The sequence below is a fragment of the Urocampus carinirostris genome, chromosome 4 (assembly GCF_059441175.1).
Source record: "Urocampus carinirostris isolate Australia breed hairy pipefish chromosome 4, RoL_Ucar_1.0, whole genome shotgun sequence".
Taxonomy (NCBI): domain Eukaryota; kingdom Metazoa; phylum Chordata; class Actinopteri; order Syngnathiformes; family Syngnathidae; genus Urocampus; species Urocampus carinirostris.
Genome location: NC_142352.1, coordinates 48,342,719 through 48,361,537, shown reverse-complemented (window position 1 = coordinate 48,361,537; position 18,819 = coordinate 48,342,719). Strand labels below are relative to the sequence as shown.

Genomic DNA, 18,819 nt, shown 5'->3' with positions numbered 1-18,819 from the left:
TAATTGTTCATCACTCTTTAATGGATTTACAAAATAGCAGTCGTCACCAAAAATAACATTCCACAATCACACTCTTCAAAAAATAGCCTATGTATCAGCCATACAATGCTCAAGTCAAAAGATCAAAAATTAGTTTTTCCTGCTCTGCAAACTGTACAATTTTTCCGGGTAGGGAAATGAGTCCAAACAGTTTGGCACCCAAGCTATCAAATCAAAATTTAAGACGAGCAGTGTGATGAGATATTAATTTAATGTGATAAAATGTCCAAATGAACACAAGTCTTTCTGGCATTTATTTATGTATTTGGAGGGACAAAATATTTACACGGTATTAGAAATTGTTGGTTCTTTTCAAAATCAGTGTTCAGAGATGATTCAAATTTAAACGAGAATAGATTAAAAGCATCCTCAATGGCGGCAAAGTGACCTTTTTCCTGATGCGTGAATAAAGATGAACATTGGTAAAGCAAAAAGCCGTTTTCATACCATGGCAAAATGGCCGCAGGATGCACGCAGCCTTGAAAAACTAACTTTTCCTCGTTAACGTAGCAGCGTTTTTAAGTGGCACCGCCAATTTTTAATCAGAGGTTCCTTCGCCGTGTGACGGGCTTAGTAAAAACGTTGTCCATGATGCGTTTCCGGCGCAAGTTCATGCCGGATGATGTACGTACGTCCCCTTCTTTACCCTTCTTGGCTTGCGGGGCCTGATTGGACGGGCTGGCAAACGGTGAGATCAGATCGGCTTCAACGAGTGGAAGCCGCTCAGAAGCGGCCCTGGATCTAGAAGGGAAGGCAAAAAGAAATACACAATAAAGAGATTGATATTTATATATTTTTTGGAAGAACTCGAAAAGGAAACAACCTTTTCAATTCCAGACATTTCTCTCAAGTGGGAAGAGCCCGGTGCCATCTTGGCTCATTTTTGAAGGAATTCAGAAATTCTAGTTCTGCAGCTACAGTGCTGTTCAAAATGATATCAGTAAAACGTGACTAACCAGAATCTCAGGTTTTCGTATATTTGTTTATTGTTACGTGCCAAACAAGTTACCAGTAGGTGCAGTAGACCCAATACCCAGATCTCAATCCAATCGAGAACTTGTGGGGTGATATCAAAAATGCTGTTTGTGAAGCAAAACCAAAAAAGTGTAAAAGAATTGTGCAATGTTGTTAAGCATACATGGAGTGAAATAGCAACTGAAAGACGCCAGAAGTTGGTTGATTCTGTGCTACACAAATGTGAATCAGTTATAAAAAAAACTGAGGTCATGCAACTAAATATTTGATTTGGTAAAACCTACCTTTTTTGGGAAATACAAAATAGTTTTGAGTTTGTACAGCAGACACTGCTATTTTTTTAACACACCTCATTGAACTATTTGCCCTGTTGCACAGCCTTCAGAGCATGCGTATTCTGAAAGCCTGGTCTTGTTTGTTTTCCAAGAATCTACTGCACCTACCGGTACCTTGTTTCGCATGTAACAACAAAAAAATGTTACATTTAGTCACATTGCACTGCTAATAATTTGAACAGCACTGTATATTGGGGCATAGGACATATCAAAAGAAGAAGTTTCTAGATTTTACCATTGTAAAGTAAACAACAGTTGAACATTGTTAAGTTTCTTGAAAATACTTGTTTCCAAGAAAACTTCGGAGAAAAAAGGTTTGTGTGAAAGGATGCATTTTAAGCAAAACTTTTATTTTTTAATTTGTGATACGTCAAATATCTAAATGATGCTTGCCATGAACACAAAGGCACTTTGCTTGCAAAATAACATTTTATTGCATGAACATATACATTAATGTTAGGGCTGCAACAACCAATCGATATAATCTATTCAAATTGATAATTAAAAGAGTTGGCAACTAATTAGATCATTGATTCGCTGTATCACTTAATTTATGAGCCATTAAGTACGTCAATGCAAATAAGAATGCACACAATTCCGTCCGGCAGAGCGTGCCAAGATCGTTTTTATAAAAAAGTTTACATTTTTAAAAATCTTTTTTAAATTGAACATTGCATCTAGACAAACTAAATAAACATGGAAGTGTAGCATTTGACAGTTTCATCATAAAACAAAGTTAACAATTTTCTGGGGAACATAAAGTACTGCAGATGCACAGAGAAAACAAATGGGAAAATAACTAAATAAAATAAAGTAAAAAGAAAAACAATAATAAAATGTCTAACTCTACACAAGGGGCATTCTTAAGCATAGTATGCATCATTTTCATAACAGGAGTTTATGAAAATGATTCAACCAAAAAGCTTATTTGTTGATAATATTTTGAAAAGTGGGTTTACATATGTGATTATATATATTATGTGGATAAAACATTAGCTACACATAACAAAATGTACTGTTCTTTCTTTTGTTTTGTATGATAAGTCTAAATATATGATCTCTGAGATGAGTTGGTAATATATGCTATACATATTTGTATATGTATAGCATATATTGGTGAGGCTTGATACTTAACTGAAAAGCAATGCCAATCACTATATAATAGTATAATAATAAAATATAAAGAAAAAAAACAACAACACATTTTTACGTTTCGGTAATGGGGCGATGCTTTTGAGAGTGTTTCAATACGTTATGGCATTGAATTGGTATAGATGTTGAAGATCACAAGATTTATTCTTCCAAATCTGAATGAGAAATTTGAAAGGATGTGGATTATGTGAACGTTTTCACAAATATGCGCAGCATCTGAAACACGACATACGTCGAGTCACACGGAATATGTGGAGTCGGTAATCTAGCACCTGCCAAACATGCTAAAGCATATCTTGGGTAACAGTTTCCTACAGATGACCATATTTTTTTGTCTTTTTATGTAAAATTGTCTACTCATGCGTAGGAAATACATACTGTATACATACAGAAGGAAACACATATTTTTACTTAATAAATTATTCTTTAAAGAATATCCAATCTTTAAAACACCCTGCAGATATGACAACGTACAGCAGGGGATCTCAAACACAGCCCGCGTTATGATAGTCTGTGGCCCCCTTCTTAACTCATTCAGCGCCATAACATACAAATATATTTTCCGAAACATTGCTCGAGTGCCAGAATGCAAAAGTAAATTGTATTGAATTTTTTAAAACTATTCTAAAAGGCTTTGGTGCTGCTGGTCAGTAAGTATCCAGCCTCTGTAAATGATTTCTGTATGATAAATAACCGCTAGATGGCAGAAATGGCTTTGATAAGATTTTTGTACACACATCGAGGAGCCCCAATTTCCCTCCTCCTTCCCTGTTGCTGTGCTTCCTCATACAGCGATTGAGTGTAACCAAAATCGTGTGATCGCGTTACCAGAAACATAGGGCACTTAACAGTTCTAGCAATGTTCGTTGATGCGTGATTTCAGTGTTGTTGCAATTGTTATTTTCTAAGCAAAGTAGTCCTGTTTTTAAGGAAAGCATTGTTAAGAAATTAGAGGTATCACAAATGCAAAATCAAAAAAAAAAAAAAAGTTAGGCAAGTTTTAGTTAAAATATATCCCTCCACGAAAAGACGTCTTTCTAAGAGTGAACAAGTATTTTCAAGAAACTTAGCACATCTCAACTGTTCATTACTAAACAAAAATGGTAAAAGCTAGACACATCCTTTTTTGTAATGAAAAATGAGGAGTCAAGCCTTCTTTTGATATGTCCTATGCAATTACAGCTACAGAACTGAAAAAATTGTCAAATTAGCAAAAAATTGGCCGGCTCCCACACTTCCCATTCGGGGAAACATCTCGAATTCAGTGAGTTTAAAAAAAAAAACTAACTGTAGTTTTGGTCCTCTTTGCAGTAATTTCGGTCGTTTGACAGTTGCTTTTTAAGTTTCATTCTTCTGCAGGTTTTTCATACTTTACAACGTTACAGTATTTTTCCATACTTTTCAGCATTTTTTTCATGTCTTCAGTACTTTTTAACACAATTAGTTCTGTTTCAATTAGTGCTGCAACAATAGTCGACGCTATAATAGAAATCGTCGACACTAGTCTTTAACTTCCTGAGCTCTGACATCATGTGAAGAAAACCAGCCCCCTAGCAAGCCAGTCACCATATTGGTTTACATGTTAAGAAGTCAAAGTGGTTTTGAGTATTTTAAGCCAAGTTTTGGTAGTTTTTGTGGAGAATGCTAAGAGGTTGTGTCGCAGGTGGGTGTAGCAATGGGACAGCAAATAGCGAGCAGAACCAAAAAAATGGGGCAAAAATAACACACAAGAGAGCTAACAAGGGATAAACCGTCTGGGACATGGCGGGCTAGGCAGCTGCAAAAAAATGGCTTACCGAGACCGATCGACGGAAAAATGGGAGGCTGGCCCATCATAAACATGCTGTACGTAGCCTGGATAGACGGGAGCCAACAACAACAAAAAAAAAAAACACTGTGGCAACAAAACCAAACCCAGCCGGGAAAAAAAACGAATACCACAGCAGGCTAGCCAACTGTAAATGGGGCTAACCTGGAAGCCTTTGGGGCCCGCAAGCTAATGGAGGAGCTATCTGGACAATTTTGATTGCAGGACACACGGCGGCAACACAAAAGGAAAGGACAATAACATACCTAAAAGGAGGTGAATGCAAAAAAGGAGCATGCGCTGTACAAGATGGTAAGTAAGCTTACCAAAACAGCTTTTGATGATCAAAGCATGCAACTCGGAACAAACAGTTTGAAGTCCCCCAGGGACATGGTAAGCAAAGTTCTGATTATTCCAAGCCAAAATGAGCACTATGCGCTCACTGATGACTACAATTGCCATTGGGGAGGAACATTACGCGTGTTTAATTGAAAGGGAAAAAAAAGTATTTCGTAATCCCTTTAAAGAGCACACTGCCAATTTTTTATAACTATTATTTAGTTTTGTAAATTAAAAAAAATTTAGTTGAGTTTTGAAATTGATCAAGAGCTTTAGGCGGGGGAAGATGATTAAGAGATCTTAAATTGATAATAATACATTTTATTTCAAAGCGCCCATCAGGACACCCAAGCTTGCTGTACACGAATGTCATAATTATTCTTGCAAGAAAATATATTGTATTTTGACCAAAGTCCAAGCAAATAGAGTATTCATACTTGGATGTTCGTTTGACACTTGTTTTGCCTTTGGAAAGTGTTTTCGCCTCATCCAAACGGTCCACTTCTGGAGCATTTTCTTCCTGAAAAGCATGGAACAATTTGTCAAAATATTTAATAACTTTTAGAATAAAATTAAAATTTGAACATGATGGTACATTTGTATAACCATAAGGCTTTTATCTTGACCTGAATTATGCCGTTCTACTTCAACAATGCACCCGCAGCTTTGATATGTACAACTTGCATACTAATACGGAAAGTGCTCTAGTGGTGTTAGGTAATTTTGGAGTACATTACGGAAGACAAAAAAAAAAAAAAGAAAAAAAAAAAAGAAGAAGAAGAAAGTTCTGCATGTATAAAAAGCTGAAAATTCAACAACATTTAGACTCATTTTAATGATGTTGATTTCTCCAAAGCCGAATGCATTCAATCTTTCGGTCTGCTGATCTTTTGCTTTTTGTTTTGCTTATGTTAATCCATATTTTTGGCGTGTTTATCATCAGATCTGTGTCTAAATTGGTTAAAATGGAAAATATTTTATTGTTTTGCATTTCATCATTTATTTACAGCACTAAAGAGAGTTTCTTAATGTATATTTGATTGTTTTGCATTTTTTTCAACTTTATATCTGTTCAGTGTGTGAATCGTTTTGTATTTTATACTTTTTTTGTACATCTGTGAATATTTGAATGTAGATATCAAAAACATGTTTGATAGTGATCCCTGCATAACATATGACATTACCAACTACTAAATAATTCGGTGCATACATTTTTACTATCATTATTGATAATATATTACAAAAACTAATTGAAAAAATGCATAGTTTTACGCATTTAATTTTTTATTTATTTATTTATTTGAAACCGTGGTCTATCTAGTGAGATTGCCAAGAAAAACGGCAATGGAAAAGGATTTCAAGCATTTAAGCACTTCACCTAAAATTCAAGCATTTCTCTGACCTTGAAAACACATTAAAATTCAAGAATTTTCAAGGATTTCAAGCATCCATACGAACCCTGTACTTGGCAACAAGTGAAAATGTGAAATAAGGAGTTAAAATAAATTGTTTATTCATTATTATTTTTGAACTCAGGCGGTATCTTTTTTTATTTGAAATTGTACCTGCTTCTGAAAAAAAAAACGCTCACATGGTACTGATACGAGATAGCAAGTTATATTTCGAACTACACTCAAAGCTAGCGGGGGCTTCAAAAGTCAACAATTACATCATCAACATACGCATCAGCTCACCGTTCAGGAACCACTCATGAACGCTACTCAGCACATGCTTCAGCAATTCGACCCGAGGAGCACATCACAACTTGTATGAGAATTGCTTTTATTTTATGACCTGTTTCCAGCCACACTGAAAATGCCCAATCTCAGGAAGCTGAGCGGGCTCAGGCCTGGTTAGTACTTGGATGAGAGACCACCTGGGAATACAATGTGTTGTAAAGTGGTCATTTTGCACACGCTGTGATGCGACAGCACTGACTGGTACAGTCGGAGAAGGTGAACTTCCCTAAGGCAGGGGTAGGGAACCTATGGCTTGCGAGCCATTTATGACTGTTTTTATGAGTACATGTGACCTGGAGATAAAATAGAACATGCGCAATTAATTAATGCATTGTTACTTGCAGAGCAGATTGTAACACATGCAAAGCCATGGCAATCCTAAATTCAAGGAGGGTTTTGTCCAGTATATATAGGACACAATTTTAACGACAGTTTACAGTCAAGGTGTCACAACACATAGCTGTAACTCGCAAATTATCGTTTATATAGAAGCTCATTAAATTATCTACCAGTATTGATCGTTTGAGAGACACTTTATGAAAAGTCACACAATTTTTAAACACCCACAAATTCTAGCAAAGCACCTACAGCAATTTGAATGGGTGAGAGATAGGAATGGGCAGAGCTATACACGGCGCACACGCCTCTTTTTCACACAGTGCCGTCTGCACTGAGGTGTCCTCATTTCCAGTTTTTTGTGACATTTTTTACCAAAGAACTCTGCTTCCACTTTGTTTTGAAACTATTATTCAGAACAAAAATGGTAGTCAAAATGAGCCTATACACTCTTGAGTAACACATTTTAAGTGGTATATTTATATTGATATGGGACACAGGCTCTGGCATTATTCTTATTTCATAGATTTGATCAAACCAATCAAATGTCACAAAGTGAAGTAAAATGTGCTGAAGAATTAGCTTTTGTCTGGGGAGCGGCTTTGACGGTTATATTTAATTTTGTTTTAAAAAATATGGTGTGGCGGTCTCAGGAAGAAATTATTTTATGGCTCTGTGGGTCAGAAAGGTTCCTGACCCCAACAAATTAAATAATTAAATTGTCATTGATAACAACATAGTAAACATTGTTTACAACAGATTAGAAATCGCACTCAAGGGTAAATATGTAATAAAGATTTAAAACAGAAAAATGAGATGACTAGAATGATAGGATAATTTGGCAAAAAGATTTACAAAAGATTTGGTGCTTGGAGACTGGCTTAAGAGTTCATCAGAATATTAAAATTAAGTGCAAATAAATATTACCAATTATTATTTGCAGTATACTTCCAGATAAAACTTGCAACTACATACGGAATCATGAGGTACTTTGTTACTTTTACTGGCGTATGCAAGTGTGTTCCATTGATGGATGCTTACCTTAGCACTTTGAACGCGTCGTCTTGTGCTGCGAGTGACAGGCATTGCAACATCTTCAGTGGGGCTTTGAGACTTTGCCCTGCTGGCTGAGAACACCCAGAACCACAAACAATTACAAGGAGAACAGGACGCTTCTGAACAGAAGATGGTGACATGGATTCTAAGAGCACCTCTTGTCTTTCTTTGTTGGGGCAAGTATTTCAACAAACGTTCTTCTCGGCTGTTTTCATTCCTGGGAGAATCTCCCATGAAGACATCCCCAGATGACGTTGAACTCCTGGTTCTTAACGTCTTTCTGACAACTATTCCTGGGAATAACAATAGTGATGCATTTTTGAATACCATCTTCTGTCCCATTTCCTCCTCATAGATAGTTTGCGTAAGACGTTACACACATCCCCAGATGTAAACAATTGGCCATGTCCGATGGGTCCACCAGATGTGGTTCGATGTTCTCATACGTCTACACTAATTTTGTTGGATGTTCAAATGAAAGAGAAATATGTAAGGTGTTGTTTTTTGACTATTTCTAAGCAGGGTTACCCTTTGAGAGGAGGCCAGAGCGAGAACCTCATTTGCAATGCGCCCTTTGGCAATATTTGGTGCGCACGCCATAAACCCTAGGTTCCCAGTCGAAATAAGCTGTCTACACTAATTTTGTTGGATGTTCAAATGAAAGAGAAATATGTAAGGTGTTGTTTTTTGACTATTTCTAAGCAGGGTTACCTTTTGAGAGGAGGCCAGAGCAAGAACCTCATTTGCAATGCGCCCTTTGGCAATATTTGGTGCGCACGCCATAAACCCTAGGTTCCCAGTCGAAATAAGCTCCCTGAGTGTCCCTGAAAGCCTGGCTGAAAAGAGTGCACCTTTATCGCGTGGGTGGAGGGCAAAGATCGGTTCAATATTAGTGCAATGCGACCCCTCAGTATGGGCCGTGCACACTAAAACGCCTCACCAACTATAGAGCCTCGTTCACCAGCTGAAACGAGTCCCAGAGATCGCTTTACTTGAACCCAAACCCCTACACCACAGGACATACGGGTCTTGTTTGTACATCAGGTAAACATTCGTTGTAACTTAGCCAGGAACGTTCAATGACAGACAGGGTTTGTATACCTTTTTGATTGCTAAGATCAACACTTTTCAAGCACTTTCAAGGCCAATTTTTCCAGTACCTTCAAAAGGAAGCTATCCGGCGCCGATCAGAAGTTTGTTTTTTTTTGGGTTGACTTTTATGGTTAAAAAAAGTCGGTATCTTGCTGCTATCACATACTTGGTGCTATTTTGAGCAGGTCCTATCCATGATCTACGATCTTATTGTGTCATTAGGCTGGTATAAATTGAAATTAATCCTGCTGTTTTGCTTCAACAACGCACACGCAGCTTGGATAGGTCACACTTGTGTACAAACTCGGAAGGGCATTATAGGCGTTAGTTAATAAAAGAGTTCAATAAGGAAGACAAAAAAGTACTGAATGAGTGATTGCACCAAAGCAGAGTGCATTCAATCTATCAATAGACAGTTGATCTTTAAGCTTTTTGTTTCACGTATTTTAATTTATATTTTTTGCATGGTTTTCAGAAGATTTGTGTTGGTTCAACTATAATTGTAAATAGTTTTTGCATTCCATTATTTACTTATAACACGGAAGTTCCTATTTCTAATTTTTATTTTATTGTTGTGCATAGAAGGCTTTGATCGACTTTTATTCTGTTCATTGTGTAAAAAGCTAAAATTGTTTTCTATTTACAATTCTTTTGTAGATATGGGAACATTTTAAATTCATATTTAATGAGTTTTTCAGGATTCCCTGCAATATATATGAAAAGACTAATTACTAAATTATTTGGTGCATAATGTTTTATTATCATTAAAAAAAAAAAAAAAAAAGATCTATACATTATATATATATATATATATATATATATATATATAAATTGGATGAGGCGTTCGGGAGGCAGCTCTCATCAGTGAGTTAGCAAAAAAAGGCGCTTTTCTAAATAGGGTTGTCCTTTTGGATGCGGTGACACTTTACATACATATGTATATTATATATATATATATTATATATGATACATATCTATATATATATTACATGTCTTTATTGCGTGGTCTATACTGCAAAGAAAAATGGCAATAAATTCAAGCATTTTCTAGCACTTCACCCAAAATTGAAGCATATTCCAGACCTTGAAAGCACAATATTATAAAATTCACGCATTTTCAAGGATTTCAAGCACCCATACGAACCCTGGACAGACAATCTAGAGCTTTGATAGTCATATTTTGAATGTCAATCACAACAATAATGAGGTATACTTACACCCATCTAGTATGGCCGCCTTACTCAAGTTGCCCTGATGTTGATTAAGTGATAGGAACTCCCAATTAAATCGTTGTGCCAAAACATACCTTTCTGCTTCTCTTCATTTTGGAGCCTCTTGATGAGAGCCTCTGATAAAGAGGTTTCAGAACCCACTTCCAAAGGTGTGGCCAGGAGGTAGTGGTCTTCCTTCGGGTCTTCCCACATTTTGTCTTTGATTGTCCGCCTGGGGCCCACACGGCCTGCAATGCCATCCGATTTCGGCTCCTCCATGCCATCACTGATGCTCGTCTGCAGGTTTGTGACACAGACAAGTTGTATCAAATGTTGTTAGTCGTTATTTATAAAATTATATATATATATATATATATATATATATATACACACAAGGTTTTTATTTACATCATGATTTACCCTGAAATTGAGTGAAACATGACATGGAAACTGGTTACCTTTGAGACACGCTTGGACTGACGCGTCACTCTCGTTGAGCTGATGCTCTCCAACTCTTCTGATGGTTTGATCCTGGTCTTCCGGCCGCCGCTGCGCTTCACAGCTGGTGAAAAAACCTCTACAAGTTCCGTGACTTCCTCTGTGAAAACTGCCTGTGTGGTTTGCAACGCCTCTCTGCTGGTATATACCCCACGTTTGGACCTCCTTGAGGTGGTTGCCTGAGCGCTCATGGAAGAGACAGAAGTGCTCTTTTCCACTTCCTCTGGGATAGGAGTGCTTAACTTGCCCGTTCTCTTTGCCCGTGTAGTCATTTGTGTTGGGATGAACTGAACAGTCTTCCTCCTGCGAGATGTTGAGGTCTCTAGAACCTGATCTCCTGGTTCATTAGTTGACATGAAATCTTCATTAACGTTTACATCAATGTTTTCTGTCTCGATTGGGATTTTTTCAGTTTCTTCCAGTTTTGTCAGGTTGATGGGTTGCTGACCTTCCTCCGAAGGATGTACAGTTTCGGGACAGTTGATAGTTTCTTCAAGCTTGTCCTCTGAACATTTCTTGGTCTCTGCAATTCCAAGTTGACCCTCATTTTGTCCAGTCACATAATTCTTATTTTTGCCACCCTGCATAGAGTCTGGTAAAACGACAAGCTCAAAATCTTGTTCTTGAAGTTCTTTTACATTAATTTCTGCCTCGGTGGAATTATTCTGTGTAAAGGTCAAGTTATTGCCTTGCGTGGGCTCTACTTCCTTACTCTCTTCTTCTGTAGCTGCCTCATAGTTAATAGCAACCGGCGCCAGAAGAAGGACCTCTGGTTCAGTTACCACTTTATCAGTGACTACTACCATTGGTTCGGCTGAATGTGGATAATCCTCCAAGGGAGACACATCTTCCTCCCTATCGCGCTCCTCGTCTATGTCCAGCATAAGAGAGAAGTTTCCATGAGTTTCACAGTTCTGGTTGCCTGTTACAACAGGTTTCTGAAAGTCGGGCAGTTGGTGCGGGATGGTCTTGATCATTTCCTGTTGGCCCTCCACAAGCTCGAGAGGAACAAGGAGAGCGCTTGAAGGTTTAAGCTCCATGTAGGACGAGACCGGACCCTCAGCCTCAAGCACTTCCATTGCTTCCCTATCAGCGCCAAGTCTCACCATTAATATCTCACCTTCCATTTCTTCTCCCACCATCTGAAAACACAGCAGGTACAAATAAGAGTATTTTCCAGAACAACAGTCACATTTACCCTACATTTTATATATATATATATATATATATATATATATATATATATATATATATATATATATATATACATACACATATATACTTTTAATTGTACAATACCTTCGTCTCAACATCTGGGGGCATGATCGAAAATTCTGCAGATTCCTGTTCAGATAAAGTCGTCAAGAAGTGATTGTGCTCTTCATGAAGAAAAGCTGATCTGGCTGGGAGGCCTTGTAGAAGCCCATTGCCTTGGATTTCCTCAATTATCTCCACTTCACTACCAGAGTCTTCTTCCTTACACTGTTCCTCTTCCTCGGACTCTGCTTCATTGTCTTGCTCCTCCTTTTCAGATTCAGAGCTTGTAAGTTCTTCACTATCATTCAGACTCACGACAGCTGCAGGAGAAAAAAAACAAAAAACAGTAAGTAAGTATGACTTAAACATAGTAAAAACAAGAAATCCTGTAAAAATGTGTCCTCTCACAATGAGAGTCTGTGCTTGTAGTCTCAGATGTCCCAGAGGTAGTGGATTTGTGGCTGGTTAGTAACGTTGGTGACTCAGCCCAGTCTTCCTGTTTAACCTCACTGAAACAAAGGATGGGAGAGATTTCTCCATTGGGATCTTTCTTTTAAAGAAAATTGTTGCAACCACGGTCATAAAATTAAATAGTTCCCGTTGATTTGTATGTTAAACTGACACTGTATTATCCTATATTAGACACTGTATGGAAAACGTTACAATATATAAAAAAATCGGTCTACCCCAACCAAAAACCCTGGATGTCCAGCGGGGTGCGCACCCTTCTCAAACACCACAACACCGCCTTCACGTCTGGAGACAAGGCTCTTTACAGCACGGCCAGGGCTGACCCGAAGAGAGGCATTAAGGATACAAAGGCAGCCGACATGAGGAGGATCGAGCACCTCTTCGCTGGAAATGACTCGGGGAGGATGTGGAAGGGTCTACAACACATCACAAACTTCAGAGGTAACAACCTGGCAACTGTTGGGGCTGATGCTTCACTAGCTGCGGATCTTAACCAGTTCTTTGCCCACTTTGAAGCTGGAAGGCCACAAACAGTCACACCACACCCACCAACAACCAGCAGCAACATACTGACACTTCAGGAGCATGAAGGCGTGTGCTGAAAACTGTAAACCCCAGGAAGGCAGCTGGCCCAGATGGAGTACCAGGGAGGGTACTCAGGGACTGTGCCGATCCGCTGGCTGGGGTCTTCACCACCATCTTCAACCAGTCCCTGTCACAGGCTACCATCTCACCCTGCTTCAAAACCTCCACCACCATTCCCATCCCCAAGAAGTCAGCGGTGGAAAGCCTCAACGACAACAGGCCTGTCGCACTTACGCCTGTCGTCATGGAGTGCTTTGAGAGGTTGGTGTCCCAGCACATCAAGGACTCCATGCCACCCACACTGGACCCCACCAGTTAGCCTACAGGGCAAACCGCTCCACTGACGACGCCATAAACACCGCACTTCACACCGTGCTGAGCCACCTGGACCACGGGGGAGCTACGTCAGAATGCTTTCTGGATTTCAGCTCAGCCTTCAATACCATTATTACCAATACCACCGGAGATCCTGGTGGAGAAACTCTCTCACCTAAGACTCTTCCTCCATCTGCCACTGGATAATAGACTTCCTCTATACCCGCCCACAGTCCGTGAAAATCTGCAACCACGTCTCTCCCACCCTAACACTGAGCACTGGCTCCCCCCAAGGATGTGTACTGAGCCCCCTGCTTTTCACCTTCTACACCTCTGACTGCTCACCGACCCACCACACAAACACAATTGTTAAGTACGCCGACGATACTACCATGGTCGGCCTCATCTCTGAAAGGGACGAGGCGGCGTACAGGGATGAGGTGGAGACACTGACAACGTGGTGTTCGAAAAACCACCTCATACTGACCACAAAAACAAACTCTCCTGGTCTGCAAACACCAGAGCAGTGGTAGGGAAGGCCCAGCAGTGACTCAATTTCCTGAGAGTGCTTAGGAAAAATCATCTTAAACAGCAGCTGCTGGTGTCCTCCTACAGAGCCACAGTGGAGAGCGTTCTGACATACTGCATTACGGTGTGGCATGCTGGGTATGCACGGCAGCAGACAGGAAAACACTTCAGAGGGTCATCAACACAGCCCAGAGAATCGTTGGTTGCTCTCTGCTCAGTCTAATACGATCCCAAAACTGTATGCAAACACCCAATGTCAATATCTTCTGCCTCTACATGCCCACACTTTCTTGTGTAAATATTGAGTAAATTATCTTATCTTTTTGTTTTTTTTATCTTCACAGTAAAATGTGTTGTCTCAATATGTTCAACCAATTTTGTAACAATGATAATAAAAGGTATATTCTATTCTATTCTATAACTGACTAATAGTTATTGTATTGATAAAAGAATGATGTCACTTAATGTGATCCTGCTTCAAATCGGGGGTCCGATGGACCATCCTGAAAATGCAGCCCATAGAATTGAAACACTGATGCATTAAGGTTTGATTATTGTTGCATTTTCTTGCTTACAACAGCATTTATAATGTCCCCCATTGTTAGTCATTTATATTACGTAAACCGCTGCCTTCTATCAGATTTTAGAGTAAAAACACAAACCTGCTGGTAGCTGTCTGTGATAAGATATGAATGCCAGATCGAGTCAGAGGAGGAGACAGACCTCTACCAAACAAATGCCGTTCCACAAACTCAGTCAGATCTAATGGATGGGGGAAAGTCAGTCACAAAAAAAAAATATTTAAAAACACAAGAGTGGCAAAACACAAAGGGTGATGTAAAAGTCCCAAGACTCGCCTGCTGATTGCTCCAAATTTTCATGTACATGATTGTGCTCGGTGTCTCTACTAGCTGGTGAATGCTCACTCAATGTTGTTGTTTCAGAGCCTCTGTATGCATTCATGCGTTGGATGAATTTTGTGGTTTCACCATCTTCACAAGCATTCATATTCAGCGTGATTGTGACGGGGTGAGACTCTGTTGCCGTCTGGTGCTCTAAAACAGTATTTGCTTTGAGTCCTTCAGATAGGGCTGCATTCTCCTCAGTAAACAATGTTTGAGGCTGAGAATCTGTCTCGGGAGCAGCGTCTCCCCTGTCAACACCTAAAAAGCATGTCAAAACAGTTTGATGCCTTGTCACACAATGAGTCAAATGAAAGGAATTTGTGATTTTGTATGCAGTGGTTGTGATGAATAAAAAAGTACCATGGTCGGTTAGTTGTTCCTGGTCAATTACTTGAGCATCTTCTAGTTTGCTCTGCAATTTATTCTCCAATAACGACTTAACCACCTTATCAACCACCACACCAATGTGTTCACTTTCTGGTTTGTTGATGTGGTTCTGCAGTTTACACTCCTCTTCCTTCTTACAATTGTCTTCTTCCACAGCAATTTTAATATCATTTTCAAGTGTCTCTTGTTTGAGTTCTTGGATTGTGCTCACATCATCGTTTGATATTTGCAACAAAGCTGCTTCTGTCGCTGGAATATATTTCTGCTCTGGGCTAATTTCCCTTAAGAACTTGAGGTTCACAGTCACAACATCATCACTATCAGCTGTGTCGATAGGCTCTTCTTCCAGATATTCCTCAGCCTCATAGTACTCCAGAGTGGTGTCAGTCACCTGTAAAGATGTCTGGCTTGTGTCTAAGCTCAAACTAAGTCGAGCTTGTTTCGTGTCAGAAGGTTTGTTAAATGTTTCAGCTTGCTCAGCAGAGAATAATTCCTTTGAAGAGCATCTCAGCTGCGGTGAGGGTATGCCACCCTCAGGAGGCATGAACTTCACATGGGGTGATTCCGGTACTTCGGTTTCATGAAGTTGTGCAGACCAGGTCTTGTGAGTGTGAAGCAGGCTGCCTCTGCTGGCAAGTAGGCTGAACTCACTGCCTGTAGCCATCTATAGATGGAAATTATTAAAGATGAATTATTTTATGTTTTGATTTACTAGTAAATTGTTAATTATAGTTTTGAATATTGTTCTTTAACTTGAAAATCGAGAGACTTTTACATCCTTATGTCTGTTTCAAGCATGTTGAGCAGAATATAACAATAGCCAGGGGTTAACAGTCCAAAATAATCATTTTATGCACAGAAACTGAGATACAGTAAGTACACGGCTAAAGACAATTGTAGTTACAGGTAATGTCAATAAAACAGATTTTACCCCGTTGCTCCAAGGCAAGTCATTTTCCAGTTCAGAAGACCTAGCAACTCCGCTGAATGTGATCCTGTTTTCTTTGCTGCGAAGCGGAGGAGTTATGGAGCGCACCGGAGATGCAGAGGGGGTTGCCACAGGAGTAGGCCTCTGGCTGCTGCGCAGAATGGACTGCGGGGTAAAAGCAGAGAAAACGGCACCAGAGGCAGCCAGAGCACGAGCACGCTGATGGGACAAATTTCAAACATGTTAAAAATCTTGGGAAAATTTACAAGATGTTTGTTGATAGGATGATAGGTGAATATGTATGTATGTATGCATTTGCCTCACTTTCACGATCTGTGGAGTTTGCAACAGGCTGAATTCAGGGACTTTAGTGGTGCTTTTTTGGATGGCCCAAGAGGGTTTAGCAGGACTGAGACAAGGTCGAGGGGTCTGACAGGAAGGATGCACTACCAAGTCAGTCAACCTATGTAAATTGTGAGAGGATGGAAGAGTGCAAAGAAGATTGTGAACACCTTGTTTAAGATTCCACTCGTTTCATTACTTCATTTTGTTTCCAATAGCCACTATGTGACAAACGCATATTAGGAAGCTAAACTTTCATTTGAATTTTCTTTGATGATCATAAGTATTGTGGGTGCGTGTGTATATATATATATATATATATATATATATCTCAGTGTTCTTGTTTGCCCGCGTCCCTGCGTCCTAGACGCATCATTTTTGCTGGGGACGCATCGTGTCAAATAAACATGCGCCCCCGGGACGCAAATTTTCTGACACAAAATTGTCATGATTACCCGATTTCTTTGTTTTTAACAAAGATTTACCGCATTCCAAACTTTTCGTCAGGCAGATCCGCCATTGTTGTTTTGGTCTCGCGCTTCAAGATTACGTCATTATTGTGGTGGTTGTCGTCGAGGGAAGGTGAAAATCAACACAAAATTGGTAATTTCTTTAGTGTCAGTAATAAGTCGAAACATAATGCAGAAAGTGATAACGACAATAATTCCGGCACGAAAAAACGGCGGAGAAATTCATACCTGTCAACCTGTATGTTTTTGCCGTACAAAGTACGTTTATTATGCATTTTAAGACGTGTACAACGTACAGGAAGATCCGTACGGAAAATCGCAACACCGACTATCACGAAACGGCAAATCAATCAAGTCAAACGCGTTCAAGTTGTGTAGTGAAAGGAAGTCCGTCTTTTTTTAGAGAACCGGCTTTTTCAGCTCAACTCATTAAAGAGAGCCGGCTCTCAAACGGCTCACTTGCTTTGATGATTGATATTATAAATTATGTTGTATAAGGAAATTAAGAAAAAAAGGAAGTATAAAAGTAGAAAAAAAAAAAAAAAATAAAAAAAAAATATATATATATATATATATATATATATATATATATATGTTATTTTATATTATATTATATTACATTATATTATATTATTATTTTTTGGACCAGCGAAGCTCTGAACCCGCGAACGTGGAACCACGAAGTAGCGACGCCCCGTCAAAAAAAAAAAAAAATTTTATATATATATAATCTCATCTCATCTCATCAGCTACACCGCTTATCCTCAGTAGGGTCGCGGGGGTGCTGGAGCCCATCCCAGCCATCTCCGGGCAGTGGGCAGGGGACACCCTGAACTGGTTGCCAGCCAATCGCAGGGCACACAGGGACAGACAACTCATTCGCTCATTCACACCTAGGGACAATTTGCACCGGCCAATTCACCTGAAATGCATGTTATATATAAAAAATGTCTTTTCTTTATTTTTATTCTATTATTTTATTTTTTTTAGACTTGCGAAGCTCTGAACCCGCAAACGTGGAACTGCAAAGTAGCGAGGTCCCACTGTAAACCTCATTCATGTCGAGCAACTCAGTATCTCACAACAAAATGTTAATTAACAATATATATGATATAACGGAACACATGTACAATATAACATGTTAAACTACAGAAATAAACACGTTTGAAACAAATATGGTGTAAGATTATTTTGTAAGGGAAAATACAACATTTTGTAAGGGCATGGAGCCCTGGAGCTTGACAGGTATGGAAAGATCGCGGAGGCAAGGAAAACACGTGTGTTCAAGCAAACGATTCAAAAAAAAGAAAATAAACAAAAGAATACTCCCAGCAAGAAAAGGACTTTTCTGCCAAAATTATATTCCCGGTTACGCTATGAGGAGGATGATAATGGATTGGACCTCGAGAAGGCATTACAACTGTGGCGGGACAGCAAACCACGAAAAATTTATGAACTGAAAAATCTGAAGTGATAACTGCTTTGTATTACCAATCAACTGATGATTAAAACTGAATGAATATATAGATTTTCATTATACATTTGTCACCGATTTACAATTTCAACCTCGATATCTCTCACACACACACACACACACACACACACACACACACACACACACACACACACACACACACACACACACACACACACACACACACACACCTTTGCGTATTGAGGTACCTTGACTTTATCTTTGACCTAATTGTTGTTGGAGTTCCCAGGAATGGTTCCAAGTGGGCTTCGGATGAAAGTTTATGGGGTTGACTCGGGAATCCAGGAGTTAAGGGACTGAAATACAAGATTTGACCAATGCCATTTAAAAAAAAAAAAAAAAACAATGTATTCAACTTCATTGCATACCAGTTGGCAGGAGAAGATGACGGCGTGTCCCGCTTGCCCATCCAAACTTCCTCAATCTTAGCCAAGACATTGTTGATGAAACCCGCCCTAGACATTACTTTGTCACTGGCAGATCGCTTGCTTATGGTTGACAAAGGCTGAGGACGGGAAACTGCACAAGAGGAGGAATTATATTCTAATTAGGTCAGT

General features: G+C 39.2%; 1 protein-coding gene across 5 annotated transcripts in view; it reads right to left on the bottom strand.

The window, feature by feature from the left end:
* ahctf1 (AT-hook containing transcription factor 1) overlaps positions 1–18,819 on the bottom strand; it is a 32,361-nt gene continuing 13,542 nt past the window's right edge. For 4 of the 5 annotated variants that reach the window (XM_088334763.1, XM_088334764.1, XM_088334765.1 and 1 more), the window contains 15 exons: positions 18,631–18,781; positions 18,451–18,558; positions 16,280–16,418; positions 15,959–16,174; positions 15,001–15,691; positions 14,593–14,898; positions 14,398–14,497; positions 12,245–12,345; positions 11,879–12,156; positions 10,540–11,721; positions 10,177–10,378; positions 7,934–8,071; positions 7,764–7,849; positions 5,085–5,167; positions 1–780 (listed from right to left, as the gene is read on the bottom strand). In XM_088334763.1, the coding sequence (XP_088190889.1) occupies positions 582–780; positions 5,085–5,167; positions 7,764–7,849; positions 7,934–8,071; positions 10,177–10,378; positions 10,540–11,721; positions 11,879–12,156; positions 12,245–12,345; positions 14,398–14,497; positions 14,593–14,898; positions 15,001–15,691; positions 15,959–16,174; positions 16,280–16,418; positions 18,451–18,558; positions 18,631–18,781 (3,980 nt within the window). In that variant the 3' untranslated portion in view covers positions 1–581. Of the gene's footprint in view, positions 781–5,084; positions 5,168–6,341; positions 6,680–7,763; positions 7,850–7,933; positions 8,072–10,176; positions 10,379–10,539; positions 11,722–11,878; positions 12,157–12,244; positions 12,346–14,397; positions 14,498–14,592; positions 14,899–15,000; positions 15,692–15,958; positions 16,175–16,279; positions 16,419–18,450; positions 18,559–18,630; positions 18,782–18,819 lie in introns of all 5 variants that reach the window. The other variant, XR_015850364.1, reaches the window with a different exon arrangement.